The sequence below is a fragment of the Pieris brassicae genome, chromosome 10, assembly GCF_905147105.1.
Source record: "Pieris brassicae chromosome 10, ilPieBrab1.1, whole genome shotgun sequence".
Lineage (NCBI taxonomy): Eukaryota > Metazoa > Arthropoda > Insecta > Lepidoptera > Pieridae > Pieris > Pieris brassicae.
This window is the reverse complement of record NC_059674.1, coordinates 1225776-1242711: the sequence shown is the minus strand read 5'-3', so window position 1 is coordinate 1242711 and position 16936 is coordinate 1225776. Positions and strand designations below refer to the sequence as shown.

The 16936-nt window shown below is 33.9% G+C and overlaps 1 protein-coding gene across 1 annotated transcript; it reads left to right on the top strand.

Annotated features, from left to right (window-relative positions):
- Positions 1 to 16633, top strand: LOC123715186 (chromatin-remodeling complex ATPase chain Iswi). The gene is made up of 18 exons (XM_045670084.1): positions 1 to 284; positions 393 to 607; positions 683 to 940; positions 1393 to 1516; positions 1915 to 2202; positions 2789 to 3002; positions 3374 to 3645; positions 3905 to 4132; positions 4405 to 4504; positions 5602 to 5747; positions 7312 to 7417; positions 7836 to 7981; positions 9427 to 9533; positions 10380 to 10513; positions 12348 to 12463; positions 12568 to 12788; positions 14810 to 14950; positions 16105 to 16633. Exons 1-18 carry the CDS (start codon positions 234 to 236, stop codon positions 16301 to 16303), a joined length of 3066 nt encoding a protein of 1021 aa, XP_045526040.1. The 5' UTR covers positions 1 to 233; the 3' UTR covers positions 16304 to 16633.
- Positions 16634 to 16936: the final 303 nt, after the last annotated feature.

The following is a 16936-nucleotide window of genomic DNA, read 5'->3' as shown; positions in this document are numbered from 1 at the left end:
CTGCAGAGTGCAGACTGATGAGTGCTGAGTTCGATTCGCGCTCATATTCTGTGTGCGTTGTGCTAGTGTTTTAGAATTAATAAAATAACGTAAACTTAGTTTTTTTTTTATAAAAATCAATATATATATATATTTAGGATAGACAATTTTGTCAAATAATACCTATGACTTAATTCAAGTTATAAATAACTAATTCTTTCATACTGGCTAGGGTTTGTTGAACGTTGTTTAAAATGTCTCAAGCCGAGGAACCCATGGAAACTGCGGATGTTGGCGACAACTCTGTATGTATTGCAGTGTTTTCTTGAATAGCCACTTTTTATGTTTTAGTATTTCATTATTCTTTTACAACTTTTTACTTAACCAATTACAAATTTTCTTTTAAATTACAGAATGGCTCGTCTAGCGATACAACATCTTCTAGGGGCAAAGAGGGTGATTTCGAGAGTAAAATTGAAACTGATCGATCAAAGAGATTTGATTTTTTACTCAAGCAGACTGAGATCTTTTCGCATTTTATGAGCAATACTAAAACTACTAGTAGCCCTCCTAAACCGAAAGCTGGCAGGCCCAGAAAGAACAAAGAAATAGAAGCAAGTCCAGGAGAGTAAGTAGTTTTTCCGTATTTTAATTGTAGCTTGGAGGTACCCTTTTATTCTAATACAATACTTTTGTATTTTAGCAACCGGCACCGTAAAACAGAACAAGAAGAAGATGAAGAGTTGCTTGCAGAAACAAATACTAAACAAAAAAGTATATTTCGATTTGAAGCATCGCCGCCATACATTAAAAATGGTGAAATGAGAGATTATCAAGTGAGAGGTCTCAATTGGATGATATCATTGTATGAAAATGGTATTAATGGTATATTGGCTGATGAGATGGGTCTTGGAAAGACTTTGCAAACTATTTCCTTGCTTGGCTATATGAAGAATTTCAAGTGAGTTTAAACATATTTATATATACTTGCTTATAACTGTTTGTTAACATAATAATCTTAATTTTGATAGAGTTAAAGTCTTGGTAATATGTTACATTAATATACACCTATATATATAACAAAAGTGGTTGAGAATGGCTAGTATGATTTGGCTAATTAGGATCTTTAAAATATTAGTTTCTGGGTAGGTGTAAATGGTAGTAATGATGAATAGTTACTAAAGAACAATACTAATAATGACAATTGAATTTTTCAATAAAAACTGTTCCTAGGATCTATATTAATATCTTTTGTGTTTTATGAATTAAAAAATTGCCACTTCTGTAGTTATAAGATGCCTTCTGAAATATGTGCTTTGTTATAAAAAAATTGTATTAAGTTTTGACACAAATATATGTAGGTTTAACAACATTTCATCTAGTTAGTTGTATATTTATATGTATTCTTTTTAGGAATGCTGCAGGACCTCATATTGTTATTGTGCCAAAATCAACACTTACAAACTGGATGAACGAATTTAAAAAATGGTGTCCATCATTAAAAGCTGTGTGCCTCATAGGTGATCAAGAAACAAGGGTAAGATATTTTTCCAAATTGTGTTATAGAATGGCTTTAAGGTTAAGTTTATTCATTGTATTGGTATTAATAACTTATAAATAGATATTTCTTATCTTCCTATAAATATCTTTAATGTGGATGTCGCCTATAAGGTGAAGGTAATAGGCAACCTACTTGTCATAGAACCAAAAATCTATGACATGCCTTCCTTACAAAAGGCAGATTACCTATTTGTCTATAAAATAAATAACTAAACCCAACATTGAAGCAAAAATTTTCTAAATAATATATTTCTATTACTATATATTTGTGTATTAACATTCCACCATATTTTATTATTCAAGACTAGAATGAGCATTCTTCTAGCATTAAAAGAACAACTATCTGTATCCTTTAACACATTTTGTCTATTTCAGAATATCTTTATCAGAGAAACTCTGATGCCAGGAAACTGGGATGTATGCATAACATCATACGAGATGATAATAAGAGAAAAGTCGGTGTTTAAGAAGTTCAACTGGAGGTATATGGTGATTGATGAAGCTCACAGGATTAAAAATGAAAAGTCAAAATTATCTGAACTATTGAGAGAGTTCAAAAGTATGAACCGTCTGTTGTTAACTGGAACTCCTCTTCAGAATAACTTACATGAACTTTGGGCATTGCTCAACTTTCTCTTGCCTGATGTTTTTAACAGTTCTGATGTAAGTATTTTTAATTAGATTTTTTTAGGCACATTATATATATAGTATATATTGGATATAGTTAGGCCTTAGTATAAATTTAATACGAAAAATAACTTTCAGAGTCATTATTTGTGAATATGAGTGAATGAGTAAGTGTATGGGTGATTGTGGGCGAATGAATGATTGTATGGGTGAATCCGAGTGAATGAGTAAGTGTATGAGTGCATGTGAGAGAATGAGTAAATGTATGGGTGAATGTGAGTGAATGAGTAAGTGTATGGGTGCTTGTGGGTGAATGAGTAAGTGTATGGGTGCTTGTGGGTGAATGTGAGTGAATGAGTAAGTGTATAAGTGCATGTGACAGAATGAGTAAATGTATGGGTGAATGTGAGTGAATGAGTAAGGGTATGGGTGCTTGTGGGTGAATGAATGACTGTATGAGTGTCTGTAATGTGTATGAGTTATCTACTACTGTGTTAGGTCTTAGGAGTATCTCCAACTCTGCGTACTGTGTTCAGCAACCAGTTCTTTAACTTGTGGTGTTTTTATATTGTGGACAGTGGAAAGATTTTACGCTTTTACGAACTTTTTTAACTCTCTCCAGGATTTTGATGCATGGTTCAACACGAATGCTGCTCTTGGCGATAATCAACTGGTGTCTCGATTACACGCCGTCCTTAGACCATTCTTATTGAGACGTCTCAAAGCGGAAGTTGAGAAAAAGTTGAAGCCGAAAAAGGAAGTCAAGGTCTACGTTGGTTTAAGTAAGATGCAGAGGGAATGGTATACTAAGGTTCTGATGAAGGATATTGATGTTGGTTAGTATTATCAGTTATATTACTTTGGTTGTGGAACTGTGGAATCGATTCCCGGTCTTCCCTGAGACAAAAAAAACTCCAATTGAAAGAAAGAGTATGTTCCTCCCTCAAAGCTCGGCAACGCACCCACTAAATCAGTGGCGCTACAACCTTTTTAGGTCCGGGCCTCAAATTTCTGTAACAGTTTTATGATCATTTGTCAATCTAATAGGCAATAGCCTCCTGTGCCTGACATACTCCGTCGACTTTTTGGGATTCCTCACGATGTTTTCCGGGGATCGAACCTACGACCTCAGGGATGGGAGTCGCAAGCTACTAGGCCAACAATGCAGACTTTATTAGTCTTGTGTTAATTTTTTTTTTAATTTCAGTAAACGGTGCGGGCAAAGTGGAAAAAATGCGCCTTCAGAACATTCTCATGCAACTTCGTAAATGTTGCAACCACCCGTATTTATTCGACGGAGCCGAACCCGGACCACCATACACCACCGACGAGCACTTGGTGTATAATTGTGGTAAATTGGCCATTTTGGACAAGTTGCTCCCGAAACTTCAGGAACAGCAATCGAGGGTGCTGATATTCTCCCAAATGACGAGGATGCTGGATATTTTGGAGGACTTTTGTCTTTGGAGACAGTTTAAGGTATGTTTATCGGCATTTTTATCTGGTTTTATTTGTTAGTTCCTTGATGCCGTGGATATGGTTCTCTCCTAGGTAACTCTTTCCAGACGTTCCTGTCTTTGCCAAGTCTGCCAGTCTTTGGCTATTTCTATCATCAGCCCATCTTATTTTTAGCCTGCCTTTAAATTACCTGGGAAAGAACTACTGCTTAATGTCCATCTGTTGTCTATGCCAATTGGCATTTTAAGAAAAATCCTAAATATGTTTTAAAATATTGCAGTACTGTCGTTTAGACGGTCAAACGCCACACGAAGATAGGAACAGGCAAATTGAGGAGTACAATGCGGAGGGGAGTGATAAATTCGTGTTCATGTTGTCAACTCGGGCTGGTGGTCTCGGGATTAACCTCACTTCGGCCGATGTCGTCATCATTTATGACTCGGATTGGAACCCTCAAATGGACCTACAGGCTATGGACAGAGCTCACAGGATCGGACAGATGAAACAGGTATAGGGCACTAGCGCACTTTCGACTTTAGATCCAAATTGATGAGCAGTTTCTTATTAAATTTATGTAAATCATTATAAGTTTATAATATTAATACAGCTTCAATGTGTTTAAGTGTTTTCTTAGAGGAGTTTCTTGCTATTCCTGATGTGGTTCGATCATCTAGGTGCGAATTTAACACACACACACACATAAAATTGTGAGGAAAGCGGCCTCAATCGCCTACTTAGACTTTTTAAGAAATTAATAAAACCATAATAAAAAAATTCTAGGTTCGTGTGTTCCGTCTAATAACAGACAACACAGTAGAAGAGAAGATCGTAGAGCGAGCGGAGGTCAAATTGAGACTGGACAAATTGGTGATTCAATCAGGTATTTTGTAACATTTTTTAAGTGGTCTTTTTCCATATTATTTATGTACGTATGATATTATGACGTACGTAAGTTTCATCTCTGAATCTACCACAACTCAATTAAAACATAAAAAAAAGAATTAAATCTATGATTTAATACCAGGTGACGTAGACTTCGTTTTCTAGACTTCAAAATGCTATTTATCAACAAACATATAATGTAATGATAAATAAACAAAAATATAATTACACAGATTTTTAGTAATTTAAAACAAAAATATAATTACACAGATTTTTAGTAATTTAAAACAAAAATATAATTACACAGATTTTTAGTAATTTAAAACAAAAATATAATTACACAGATTTTTAGTAATTTAAAACAAAAATATAATTACACAGATTTTTAGTAATTTAAAACAAAAATATAATTACACAGATTTTTAGTAATTTAAAACAAAAATATAATTACACAGATTTTTAGTAATTTAAAATAAAAATATAATTACACATATTTTTGGTAATTTAAAACAAAAAACATAATCACACATATTTTTGGTAATTTAAAACAAAAAACATAGTCACACATATTTTTAGTCATTTAAAACAAAAATATAATTACACAGATTTTTAGTAATTTAAAATAAAAATATAATTACACATATTTTTGGTAATTTAAAACAAAAAACATAATCACACATATTTTTGGTAATTTAAAACAAAAAACATAGTCACACATATTTTTAGTCATTTAAAACAAAAATATAATTACACAGATTTTTAGTAATTTAAAATAAAAATATATTTACACAGATTTTTGGTATTTTACAACAAAAAACATAATCACACATATTTTTGGTAATTTAAAACAAAAATATAATCACACAGATTTTTAGTAATTTAAAACAAAAAATATAATTACACACATCTTTAGTAATTTACGACAAAAAATTACCCATATTTTTGTTAATTAAGGCAAAAATATGTTTACCCACATTTTTGCTAATTCACAACAAAAGCTACTTGAACTACCCACATTTGTGGTAAATAAAATTAAATTCTATGTTCGTAACCAATTTGTTGTGGATATATTATATAACACTTTACGATTAACAGGTCGGCTTATGGACACGAAAAGCCACCTTAACAAAGACGAGATGCTGAACATGATCAGACACGGAGCCAATCATGTCTTCTCATCCAAGGACTCGGAGATCACCGATGATGACATTGACTCTATACTCGCTAAGGGGGAGACTAAGGTGAGGCGTCTTCTATGTTTTCTCTATGACATTTAGATAATCTCTAAGAAAAAAGCTATACATGTCGTCTTACACAAGTACTTAAATATTTCATAGACAAATGTAGAGTTAACAATTGTATTGCAGTTTTTTTTTTGATCTTCTAAAACTCGATTCTTCCTTAAGGGGTAAACCGGTTTCGTTGGAATTTTATAAAAATAATAAAATAAAAATCATTTAATTCAGACCATTAAAAGTCCATATATTGTTAGTAGAGTAACTATTATAACTATGTTAGTAAAGTTAAAATTAACATTAGTAAATCATTCATAAATCTGCGCTGTTTCGAAGCACTAGGCACATGAACACAGAACCTAGCTAGCTAGTGGACTGTGGAATGTGTTAATCTTTATATGTATTGTATGTCAGGAGTATCTCTGTATAGTATATGTAATGTATATATGAGCAAGCTGCACTAGATAACTAAATATATGAGAGGCTGAGATGTTAGAGCCGTAATCCCTGAGCCCTACAGATGTACCCTAATAAATAGTAAATATATAAATAGGTACGGGATGAATACAAGTGTTAGCTTCTAATATTTATTTAATTAAATTCTAAACATTTTTATGAAATATATTCTTAAGAATCTTGCTACAAGTGCGCATGCGCAATAGTTACTCATTTGACTCGTTCGGTTGTTCACGAGTTGTTACGAATTGACTCGACCATCTTCCCGAAGTGGAATGGTCGAGTCGGAGGAGGAAGTTGTGATTACAAAAGAGGTTGTGACACGTGCGCACGGGCCTTTTCTTTGCACAAGTTTGAAGTTATACAGTTCACGTAAAATCAGTGAAGTAAATTATAGTGAATTAAGTCATCATTGAAGTGTTTAATTTCCTACCCTAAGAACTAAATCAACTACCGCTAACACAAGAGACCTAAGGTGACAGAGGGAGCCCCACGGGTAGGATCAAAGGTTCGAGGTGGTGGGATTATCTCAAAGCTATCGGGCAGGCTCACCACCATAATTAAGGGCTGGAAGTAGTCTTCGCCACTTTGAGTGGAAGCGAGAAATGAATATTTTGTTTTAATTTTGGAGTATTGTTATGTTTTGAAATAGACTCTAGATTTCCAGCATTTTCTGCCAGAAATAGTGGCGTTAGAACGTAATATCCGAACGATTGCCACAAGTGTTTTGTTGTTGGGCAATCCTGTTAAAATTTCCATCTGTAATTGTGACAATTTTGTGTATCGTTAGAAACATATTTCCTTAGAATATCAATTTATAGTCACACCATTAGTTCTTTAAATTTTTTTGCCTTAAAAACATATTTTTCTAACCGTCTGTTTAAAATTTTTTTTTGTTTTACATTTAAAAAAAAAAAACAATATTTTTTCACCTAATTTGCTTGACATTATGCTTCCATCTCATTTTCTCCCACGTAAAATCCTATGAATTTGTTCGTCTGTCTCATTTTACTGTCGCTTTTTCGTTTCATCGACTATCGGTTGTTACGACATATGAGACCCTTCGATGTCGTTATAACAGATTTTGTCTTCATTTTAATTATTTGATTTTCAGACTGAAGAGCTGAAACAGAAGTTGGAGAGTTTGGGCGAGTCGTCGCTTCGTGCGTTTTCTATGGACACGCCCGGAGCCACCACGGACTCCGTGTACCAATTTGAAGGTTTGACAATTTTTGGTTTTCTGCAGGCTTTATTGTTTCGCTATGGAGTGAGAGAGTCGTTTTTCTGCAGGCTTTATTATTTCGCTATGGATCTGTTACCCCAAGACCTCCATTAACCGCCACAAAGCGAGGAGGGTAGTTACAAAAAAAAGTCCCCAATGTCTGATCGACCACAACCTTTTTGGCTGTACCTCAGATTTCTGTATCTGATCATTCTAATAGACAAGTAGGTGATCAGCCTCCTGTGCCTGACATACTCCGTCGACTTTTTGGGATTCCTCACCATGTTTTCCTTCACCGTTCGAGCGAATGTTAAATGCGCACATAGAAAGAGATTCCTTTGGCCGGGGTTTGAACTTACGACCTTAAGTATGAGAGTCACACTTTACACGTGCACTAAGTCAAAGCAATGTTCCAGGCGAGGACTACAGGGAGAAGCAGAAGATAGCCCCGATCGGAAACTGGATCGAACCACCGAAGCGTGAGCGCAAAGCGAATTATGCCGTTGACGCCTATTTCCGTGAGGCCCTGCGCGTCTCCGAGCCCAAAGCCCCAAAGGTCCAGGTATGGATGAGTTCAATTGCAAATATTATCAGACTGGTTATGTTTAGGTTTTTTTGTATTCATTTCAGCATTTTTTATATAACCGTAACACATTTATTTGACCTAGATAGTTATTATAGAATTTATTCATAAATATATTTTCTTTAATAGAGTTTCCAACGCGTATTGTCAGCCCAGTGGCTCCAGTGTGTGACTCTCATTCCTGAGGTCGTAAGATCGAACCCCACGGACTTTTATCTTTTTGCAAATTTAATATTCGCTCGAACGCTGAAGGAAAATATCGTGACGAAACCGGTTTGCTTAGACCGAAAAGGTCGACGTGTGTCAGGCACAGGGGGCTGACCACCTACTTGCCTATTAGATTAACAAATGATCATGGAACATATACAGAAATCTACGATCCAGGACTAAAAAGCTTGCCATTGACAATAAAATCTTACATCTAGAAAAAAAATTAGCATTTGAAGCAACTCTTAACAGTTAAAATCGGTATATAGCCATTTTACATACATTCAGTCGACTCTTGACAATTTGAATCTCTGGATAATATGATTTTTTTCGATCCCTCCAAAAATACTCGGTATAACGAATAAAATCTGAAATTTTATATTTCACTACCCTCCATAGCTATTTGTTTTTATTCCGCAAAAACGAACACATTCTATGGAAAAAAAATAATAATAATTGTTCCATGTGTTGATATGTAGATACTAAAACGATAGGCTAATTTAAAATTACTGCGAAAAGAAGTTATATAAAACTCCTGTCACGATGTTTGTCCGCGATGGACTCCTAAACTACTTAACCGATTTTAAATTAAATTGGCACAACGCGAGCAGTCTGGTCCAACTTAAAAGATATGATAGCTTAGATCTTTAATTATAGTCGCAATTTTATTTTATTGCAAATTATTTGTCTGTAATTAATTGACAGTCACAATTATCTGTTAACCCCAAAAGATTCCAACAGATGTCGATACTTTTCGACTGGATTGAGTAACTAATCAATAGAGGGCACTGCTATGGTAAACCGACAAACGTGTCATATAAGCTACAATTCAATATCATGATTACCACGTGTTATTGAGGCTAAAGTATAAATTAAATTTATTTTTTAGTAAACGAAATACCGTGAAATTCAATTATTTATACTTATTTTTTGGTGTTAGCATAGCCAACCACGTGTTAGACCGAAGTGTAAATCAAATTCAAATTATAGTGACGATAATACAGTGAAATTATTCTTTCGTGTCACGGTATTAAGGCTAACTAAAACCACATTAAGGAGAAACGAAGTTCGCGGGGGCAGCTAGTATATATATATATATATGTTTACCCTGATGAACAGGTCTCCCTACACTTAGTTCAGAGGCTCCAACACCTGCTAAAACAATGTAGCCTGTTATTAAAGATTTTTTTTTATATGTACATTTGAAATGCTTTCAGGCCCCAAGACCCCCCAAACAGCCGATAGTTCAAGACTTCCAGTTCTTCCCGCCTCGTCTTTTCGAACTCTTGGATCAGGAAATCTATCATTACAGAAAGACATTGGGGTGAGACGAGCAAATTAAAATTCTAAAGTATTGTAACAAATAATTCCCATTGTTCGCGCCTTTTTCCACAGACTAACATACTCGATTAAAAGAAAACAATTTTTGTAACCGGATTAAAGCTATTTGTATTATTATAAACTTATAATTATTTACATAATTTTAAATTTAAAACAATACGAGAAAAAAGAAGACACCGTGAGTCATTTCTGCAAAAACCCGTCATCTTTTAGTCGATATCAACTCCGGGGCAATAAATACAGATAACACAACTTTCTACAGCTGTGGTTTTTGAAAATTTAAATTTAAAATTATGTAAAATAACTATATGTTTATAATAATACATAATACAAAATAGCTTTAATCCGGTTAAAAAAATTGTTTTCTTTCAATGTGTAAAAGCTATGTTAACCAAAGACAATACTATACTCAATTAAATAAAATGTCAGTTTTGACAGTTAACAATATAAAATAGGTACATTAATTTCTTTACATTATAAATCAATGTTACCATTAATCATCATATCTGGTATTTGTATTTGAGCCCACCAACTGGATATTCAACTCATCGACACCTCGGGCCTATTGGGAAGACTGAAAATAATAAATAATCCTAGCATAATATACTAATTGATAAAGATTTTTAATTTGGCCTACGTTCTACATGTTTAAATCAGATTAATTGCCTTGTTTTTTCCTAAATTACTTTTGATAAGAACTTGTTTCTCAGTAATCGAAACCAATAGGTCCGAATAGAATATAAAACAAATGTATTATTATTATAGGGCACACAAGATTGCCTTTGTGTTCCATGTTCCTTTGTAATAAATAAATAAATAATAATTTCAGTTACAAAGTGCCAAGAAACCCCGAGTTGGGACCGGATGCTGCGAAAATACAAAGAGAAGAACAGAGAAAGATAGATGAGGCTGAGGCCCTCGCCGAGGAGGAGGTCCAGGAGAAGGAGCAGCTTTTGACCCAAGGTAAGGCGGAAAGATTGACGTAAATAAATAAAAAAAAATACTTCAAATACTTAATTAAAACTGCGTGGATATGTCAAAAACTACTTAACCGATTTTGATTAAATTTTTGCTCCCTGAGTACGAAATCTACGAAGAATATTGATGTCTTAGTTTACACGAAATTTGGAAACAACATACATGTTCAACAATATTTTTAATTGATAAAAGTTTGCCAACGCAGATACATTGGTACAAGTAATGTGGCAGCCACTTATTGGTAAATGAGATAATATGATTATTAAACAAAACAATTATCAAACAAAAAAATTATTAAACAAAAAAAATATTAAACAAAAAATTATTAAACAACATAATTATTAAATAAAACAATTATTAAACAAAACAATTATTAAATAAAACAATTATTAAACAAAACAATTATTAAACAAAACAATTATTAAACAAAACAATTATTAAATAAAACAATTATTAAACAAAACAATTATTAAACAAAACAATTATTAAACAAAACAATTATTAAACAACACCATTATTAAACAAAACAATTATTAAACAACACCATTATTAAACAAAACAATTATTAAACAAAACAATTATTAAACAAAACAATTATTAAACAAAACAATTATTAAACAAAACAATTATTAAACAAAACAATTATTAAACAAAACAATTATTAAACAAAACAATTATTAAACAAAACAATTATTAAACAAAACAATTATTAAACAAAACAATTATTAAACAAAACAATTATTAAACAAAACAATTATTAAACAAAACAATTATTAAACAACACAATTATTAAACAAAACAATTATTAAACAAAACAATTATTAAACAAAACAATTATTAAACAACACAATTATTAAATAAAACAATTATTACACGAAACCATTATTAAACAAAACAATTATTAAACAAAACAATTATTAAACAAAACAATTATTAAACAAAACAATTATTAAACAAAACAATTATTAAACAAAACAATTATTAAACAATACAATTATTAAACAAAACAATTATTAAACAACACAATTATTAAATAAAACAATTATTACACGAAACCATTATTAAACAAAAAAAATATGAAAACTAAATGAAAATCGATTTCAAATTATGAGGGTGGCAACTATGGCTGTTCAGATCTAGCAGTTCATCAGAATGCTTGATCTGGACATCGGTGAGCTTTGACCAAAACGCGTGATTAAATATCTTAAAAGCAAACTATACAATTATATCTTGACGATTCTGCAATTACATCTTGAAGTGCGCTACTCTGGTTTCGTACGATGGTAACTCATATCCTGAGATGCCACTGTAGAGACGCAGATGCGCTAGTAATCTTTTCTGTAAGCGCTCCAGTATATATGCGTCGAATAATGAGGCCTCTACCTGATCCACTTTGATCAAAAAAAAAAAAAAAAAGAGCACTAAACTTAGTGCTCGCTTACGTCAAACTTTCGAGTGACTTAAACTAAGTATTTTAATAAATTTTTCTGTTATTCATTCATTAGAGTCGACACTCAGTCAGGTCGGGTCTGTGGCTCTTGAATGTCAAATTGCTGTCAGTCGTAGCGCCAATTCGCGCGCTTATTATGCCGTATGTCAAAAATTTGTTGAATTTTGACATATTCGATATCTGATGGATTTTAGATGGTTCTTAAACGTGTTTCTTGAACTGAAATGTCGAAAAAACTTATGCAGAATATTAAAGAACGGAAAGCGTCTGCAAGAAAAGATGCATACTGTACGACCATCTATTGAGGATGTGTACCGAACGTGCCTCAAACTTGATACAATTTTGTTTTTTTTTATTTTTTTTTTTCAGGATTTACAAATTGGACGAAACGGGATTTCAACCAATTCATCAAAGCCAATGAGAAGTATGGCAGGGATGACATCGAAAATATCGCCAAGGACGTGGAGGGGAAGACGCCGGAAGAGGTATTTGGGCTCAAATTTTGCTACATGTCAAATTTTTGACTTTAAGACCCGATCATGCCAATATTAAATTCTGGACTTAGTACTGTAGTAAAGTAATTTTACAGGTAATGGAATATTCAGCGGTGTTCTGGGAAAGATGCCACGAGCTCCAAGATATAGACAGGATCATGGGGCAGATAGAGAGGGGCGAGGCCAAGATTCAACGGAGAGCCTCAATCAAGAAGGCCTTAGATGCCAAAATGGCGCGGTACAGGGCGCCTTTCCACCAGCTGAGGATCTCTTATGGCACCAATAAGGGCAAGAACTATGTCGAAGAAGAGGATAGGTATATAATATTAATTTAAAAATGAATTAGATAGGTTTCGATATGAAATGTTAATTTGTTTGTTCATGTCTTAGAGAATGAGTGAGTATAGGGGTGCATGTGAGAGAATGAGTGAATGAGTGAGTTAATGGGAGTGTACGAATGAGTGTGTGGGAGAATGAATAAGGATGGGGGTTAATGTGAGTGAATGAATGAGTATGTGGGTGCATGTGAGAGAATGAGTGAATGAGTGAGTTAATGGGAGTGTATGAATGAGTGTGTGGGTGAATGAATAAGGATGGGGGTTAATGTGAGTGAATGAATGAGTATGTGGGTGCATGTGAGAGAATGAGTGAATGAGTGAGTTAATGGGAGTGTACGAATGAGTGTGTGAGTGAATGAATGAGTATGTGGGTGCATGTGAGAGAATGAGTGAATGAGTGAGCTAATGGTAGTGTACGAATGAGTGTGAGGGAGAATGAATAAGGATGGGGGTTAATGTGAGTGAATGAATGAGTATGTGGGTGCATGTGAGAGAATGAGTGAATGAGTGAGTTAATGGGAGTGTACGAATGAGTGTGTGAGTGAATGAATGAGTATGTGGGTGCATGTGAGAGAATGAGTGAATGAGTGAGTTAATGGTAGTGTACGAATGAGTGTGAGGGAGAATGAATAAGGATGGGGGTTAATGTGAGTGAATGAATGAGTATGTGGGTGCATGTGAGAGAATGAGTGAATGAGTGAGTTAATGGTAGTGTACGAATGAGTGTGTGGGTGAATGAATAAGGATGGGGGTTAATGTGAGTGAATGAATGAGTATGTGGGTGCATGTGAGTGAATGAGTGAGTGTTATGTTTTTGAATGTGTAACATGTTAGGTCTCTGAATCATCTCCAACTCTGGCGTTAAGTGTTCAGAAGCTAGTTCTTTAACAGTTTTTTTTTTATATGGACGGTCAGCGTGTAGGCCTAGCCTATTGAAATTATTGTACATGTCTACCTGCATATGTCACTTACAACATTCCTATTTCTTTTAAGGTACAGTCAACAATTATAAAAAAATACAATTTAAAAGATTAGGGTTTTTTTTTAATCTATCCTACGTACCTAATCTAATCTCTTTAAATCTAAATTAATAGTAAAATCGAGAAAATTTAAATTGTAGGATGGTGTAAGAAACGATAATGCATAATAACAAAAACTAAACGCGCAAATAGCAATATTTGCATATTGTTACGAGCTAGGGGATCGGATAGAAAATGCCGTAGATTTATTCAAGGGTTTATTTCTTAATAAATCAATGAGGAATTTATGAGCACAAATTAATTGCAGAGATGCACTAATAACACACAAAAACACAGTCACTAAATACTTCACTTATGCACACTTCACACAGTACTTTATCACTTATATTCACTTTAATCGCACTTTATCGCTTCGGTGTTTCTCTCGTGTAATCGCATTCCAAACTAAAGGCGACTAGTCGCGTTTCGGCTTGCTTATATATCCCTGGGAATAATTCTAAACAATATTCGAGAACTTTCTAGGCGGGCTTGCTACTGAGTAGCGATTGCACAATTCTAGAACGTCCGCACTCTTTGTCTCTTTCGCACGTTGCTCCGTCCTTGTCGTACGGCGTTCTAGAGTGCTCAGTCTAGTTTCGAGAAAGTTCTGATCTTCTCTCTCTCTCGTATCATTTCGTCCTTGTCTCACACCTAGAGAGTTTGGTCTAGAATACTCCTTCATCAAAGGGGTATACCTAGGCCTGAAATCGCCTGAAAACGGGTCTCCTGAAAACTGCACAACTACACATGTTCTAAAACCGACTGAAAAAAGGTTTCAGCTTCCTGAAAACTAGGGTAACATTATGGTAATTACAATTTTCTAATATGTGATTGACCCTCTCCTGAAACGGTCAGAAATCAAATTACAGCCTGCTGAATAGTTCTCTAACTAGTGGAAAATCTAGAAACATTGCAGTCGACCCGTCTTGATAACAATATTTTCATGTTATTTTTTTAATTCATTTATTTTTCTTGCACAGATTCCTAGTGTGCATGCTTCACAAGCTGGGCTTCGATAAGGAGAACGTGTACGAAGAGCTACGAGCATCCGTCCACGCGGCTTCGCAGTTCCGCTTCGACTGGTTCCTTAAGTCTCGGACAGCTGTTGAACTACAACGACGGTGAGGTTTATCGAATCGAAATTTGAATTTAGAACCAGTGTTTTTAAATATAGAATATTAACATTTATTCCAAAAAATATCTCAAGTGGAAATTTAAATTTGATGTAACATCTAGTTCGTAATTCAAATAAAAAAAAAAACAATATTTAAAACGTATTAATATCCTCTCTCGAATCGAATTTAAATTTCGAACTAACTCCTAGTTCGAAATTCAAATTAACAAAAAACTAAATAGTATTTAAAAAGAAATTAGTATCCCAACGCGAATCAAATTTAAATTTCGAACAAGCTTTCTTCAATACAGAATACATCAAACATTCGACATCGCTGCTCTTATGTTATTCGAAACATGTCATTTGTAAGGAGTATGTAATAAGGTTTCCGTTATTATTGTTTATGGCCACGTAAGCAGCTATTTTGGCACTTATAATTTATATATTAGGTAAAATCCAAATTAAGTAAAATTATACATTTGTCTCTGGTATAAAACTACTGTTAATTGATTCAAACATTAACGAATTATGTTTTATATTAAAAAAAACTATTAATAAGTTCCGCGCCGTAGTTTTTGAATTTATCACAAACGATTCGATACAGCAGAGACTTGTTTGTATGTAAAAGTTGTCACTGACTTATGTAAGCATTTTCAATGTCTTCATACTTTTCTCAATCACATCACTGAATAAAAGTGTTGTTCATAGTTTTAACCAATTACCACGAAAGTTTTTTTTTTTTAATTTTTCGCCATATACATATGACGCTAAAATACCTTGTTTGTCTATTGGTTAAATAATTTTCAAAATTGGTTCAGTAGATCCAGAGATGACCTACAACTTCATAAACTTCACCTTGTTCACACATTCGCTCACAAAGTATATCCCGCCTGCTTCCTTCCTGCCCTTCAGGCGATCACCTCGTGGGGCCCCAAGCAGAGGTTCGCGTCTCGCAGGAGTCACCCTTGCGTTGGTCTCCGAAATAGCCCGAGATGAGCTGTCAAGGCCAACAGCGAGATTTTATTCCAAAAAAATCTCTAGGTCCAGCCTTCAGGCCAGTCACACTGATCGAAGATCCACCCTTTAAGTTGTGGAAGGCCAGGCCTTCACAACCATTTTAAAATATTTGTAATTATTGTTATTAATATGAATAATTTTCAGATGCAACACTCTCATCACGTTGATTGAACGCGAAAATCAAGAGTTAGAAGAGAAAGAGCGCGCTGAAAAGAAGAAGAAAAGTGGTAACGTGAATCCGAACACTCCGGGCAACAACGCGGGTAAAAGTGCCAACGCGGGCAAAAGGAAGGCCGACAACACACCCGACACCGCGCAGAAAAACAAGAAAAAGAAAAAATGAGGTCCGGTGAAAATGCTTTGTAGAAAAGTGAGCATTTTCCAAAGAAAACATTAACTGTGCAAGTGTTTTTTTTATAAACTCAACGTGCTCCGCAAATTGCTAATGCGCTGGAACTTTGTCACAATTTATAATTGTCCCTAATATTCGAATAACACGCCATTTCATTTTTAATATTTTTGGCCGAGTTTCGAGCGCATTAGCAATTTGCGTCTATAATGTTCGTAGTCTTAGGAGGAGTATTCCACTTTAGTATTAGATTTCTCATGATTAAATCAGGTACGTGTGTTAATTATGTGCTATTTTAATGTACTCAATAAACTGTGTTTCATATGTCGCCTTTTATTTGATCTTCATACCAATTTTAGTTTTTTTTGAAATACCCTCAAAAACCCACTAACATTTTCGAAGCTACGGAAAATTTTTTTGTGAAATAATCTTTGGATTAAACACTAGTTCGATACGTCAATAGATTTCCGTCTATATGTGCTTTTACGTGTACTAGTGTACACACGTAAGAAGTGAAACTTCTTTATGACCTTATTTTTCGAAAAATTATCTACTGTAAGCAACTTTACAGAAATTGGTTAAATATAGTTAAATTAGATAAAGTTTAACAAAAGGCTTTTATTATCA

Bases quoted from the DNA above. Each gene is read 5' to 3' on its own strand.
- LOC123715186 (XM_045670084.1), top strand. From the start codon at position 234: ATGTCTCAAGCCGAGGAACCCATGGAAACTGCGGATGTTGGCGACAAC. The intron at 1,517-1,914 runs GTAAGATATTTT...TGTCTATTTCAG, and splicing joins TAGGTGATCAAGAAACAAGG to AATATCTTTATCAGAGAAAC. The intron at 12,464-12,567 runs GTATTTGGGCTC...GTAATTTTACAG, and splicing joins AGGGGAAGACGCCGGAAGAG to GTAATGGAATATTCAGCGGT.